Source organism: Anoplophora glabripennis, unplaced genomic scaffold, assembly GCF_000390285.2.
Source record: "Anoplophora glabripennis isolate ALB-LARVAE unplaced genomic scaffold, Agla_2.0 scaffold2261, whole genome shotgun sequence".
Classification (NCBI taxonomy): domain Eukaryota; kingdom Metazoa; phylum Arthropoda; class Insecta; order Coleoptera; family Cerambycidae; genus Anoplophora; species Anoplophora glabripennis.
The window spans coordinates 1-1,323 of record NW_019418347.1 but is presented as its reverse complement, the minus strand read 5'-3'; the positions used below and the strand labels follow the sequence as shown (position 1 = coordinate 1,323).

Genomic DNA, 1,323 nt, shown 5'->3' with positions numbered 1-1,323 from the left:
TTCTTCTTGGCCAAATGCGGTCGTTTTTTTTTCAATTCCTCATTGAATCGACCCAATAAGTTGGTATAATATTCGCCATTGATCGTTTTCTCCTTTTGAAGGTAGTCAATGTGGATTATACCGCGTGCATCCCAAAAAACGGTCGCCATGACTTTATTGGCTGACAAACCCACCTTTGCCTTCTTTGGCGCCGATTCACCCCGAAAAACCTACTGTTTTGACTGCTGTTTGGTCTCCGGTGTGTTGTGGTGGATCCACGTTTCGTCCACGGTTATGAAACGGCGCAAAAACTCGTCCATATTGCAGTTGAACGCCAAACATTCCTGCGAAATTGTCACACGGTTGCGTTTGTGGTCGATTGTGAGCAAATGCGGCACCCATCTTGCGGAAAGCTTTCTCATATCCAAGTGATCATTCAAAATTGAAACCACTGAGCCATGTGAGATGCCTATGGCTTCCACAGTCTCTCTCACTTTCAATCTTCGATCGGCTAAAACCATATCGTGAATTTTTTCAATTGTTTCGGATGTATAGACCTCAACTGGGCGTCCAGAACGTTCGGCATCTTCCGTGCTTGTACGGCCACATCGAAATTCAGTAAACCACTTCTTTACCATGGAAATGGATGGTGAAGAGTCCCCATAATATTTATCAAGCTTAGCCTTGGTTTGAGTTATGGTTTTTTTTCCGCAAAAAATAATGCTTAATGAGCACACGAAATTCACTTTTTTCCATTTTCTTCTCAAAACGCGCGGTAGTCTGCTATCAACGGCTGCCAAACACAAACTAAATGACGCAGCTCGTTCAAATTTAGACAGGAGTCAACTGACAGTTGCCTGTTGACAGGAGCAATGTTGCCATTTCAATTAAGAGGCGGGAAATTCAAAAAGTCACGGACTTATTGACCCGCCCTCGTATAAGAGAGCCACTCTTATGAAACTTGCTTAATGTACGACGCACGTCAAAAATCTTTGTATGTTTTTTGTTGCATTTTTTGAGGCCTTTATGCTCGTAAAAACAAATTTGAGATCCATGGTCAACTTTGTGAGTAATCATAAAAAACCGGAAAAGTACCGAAATTTTAGGGTCGCCTAACTTTTTTATTTTAAGAGATAGAGAAAACTTATTTTAATAAAATTTCATGGCAACATTGATATCTTTCACCTGGTGTAAACAAATTTTTGAAGTATCCTGTCTAATGTTGACCCTTGGTGAGTGTACGATTCGCGCGAGGTACCTCATCCGCCAACCACCCCGTACATCCGCACGAAACTCCAGTTATACATCCATATTGTCTCTGGCAGCAACAAAGCATCAATCCTT

The 1,323-nt window shown here is 41.8% G+C and overlaps 1 protein-coding gene across 1 annotated transcript; it reads right to left on the bottom strand.

Moving 5' to 3' along the window:
* Window positions 1–209: 209 nt before the first annotated feature.
* Window positions 210–617, bottom strand: LOC111692621 (histone-lysine N-methyltransferase SETMAR-like). Its single transcript, XM_023456683.1, has one exon. The coding sequence runs from the start codon at window positions 615–617 to the stop codon at window positions 210–212; it is 408 nt and encodes a 135-aa protein (XP_023312451.1).
* Between the last annotated feature and the right edge of the window lie 706 nt (window positions 618–1,323).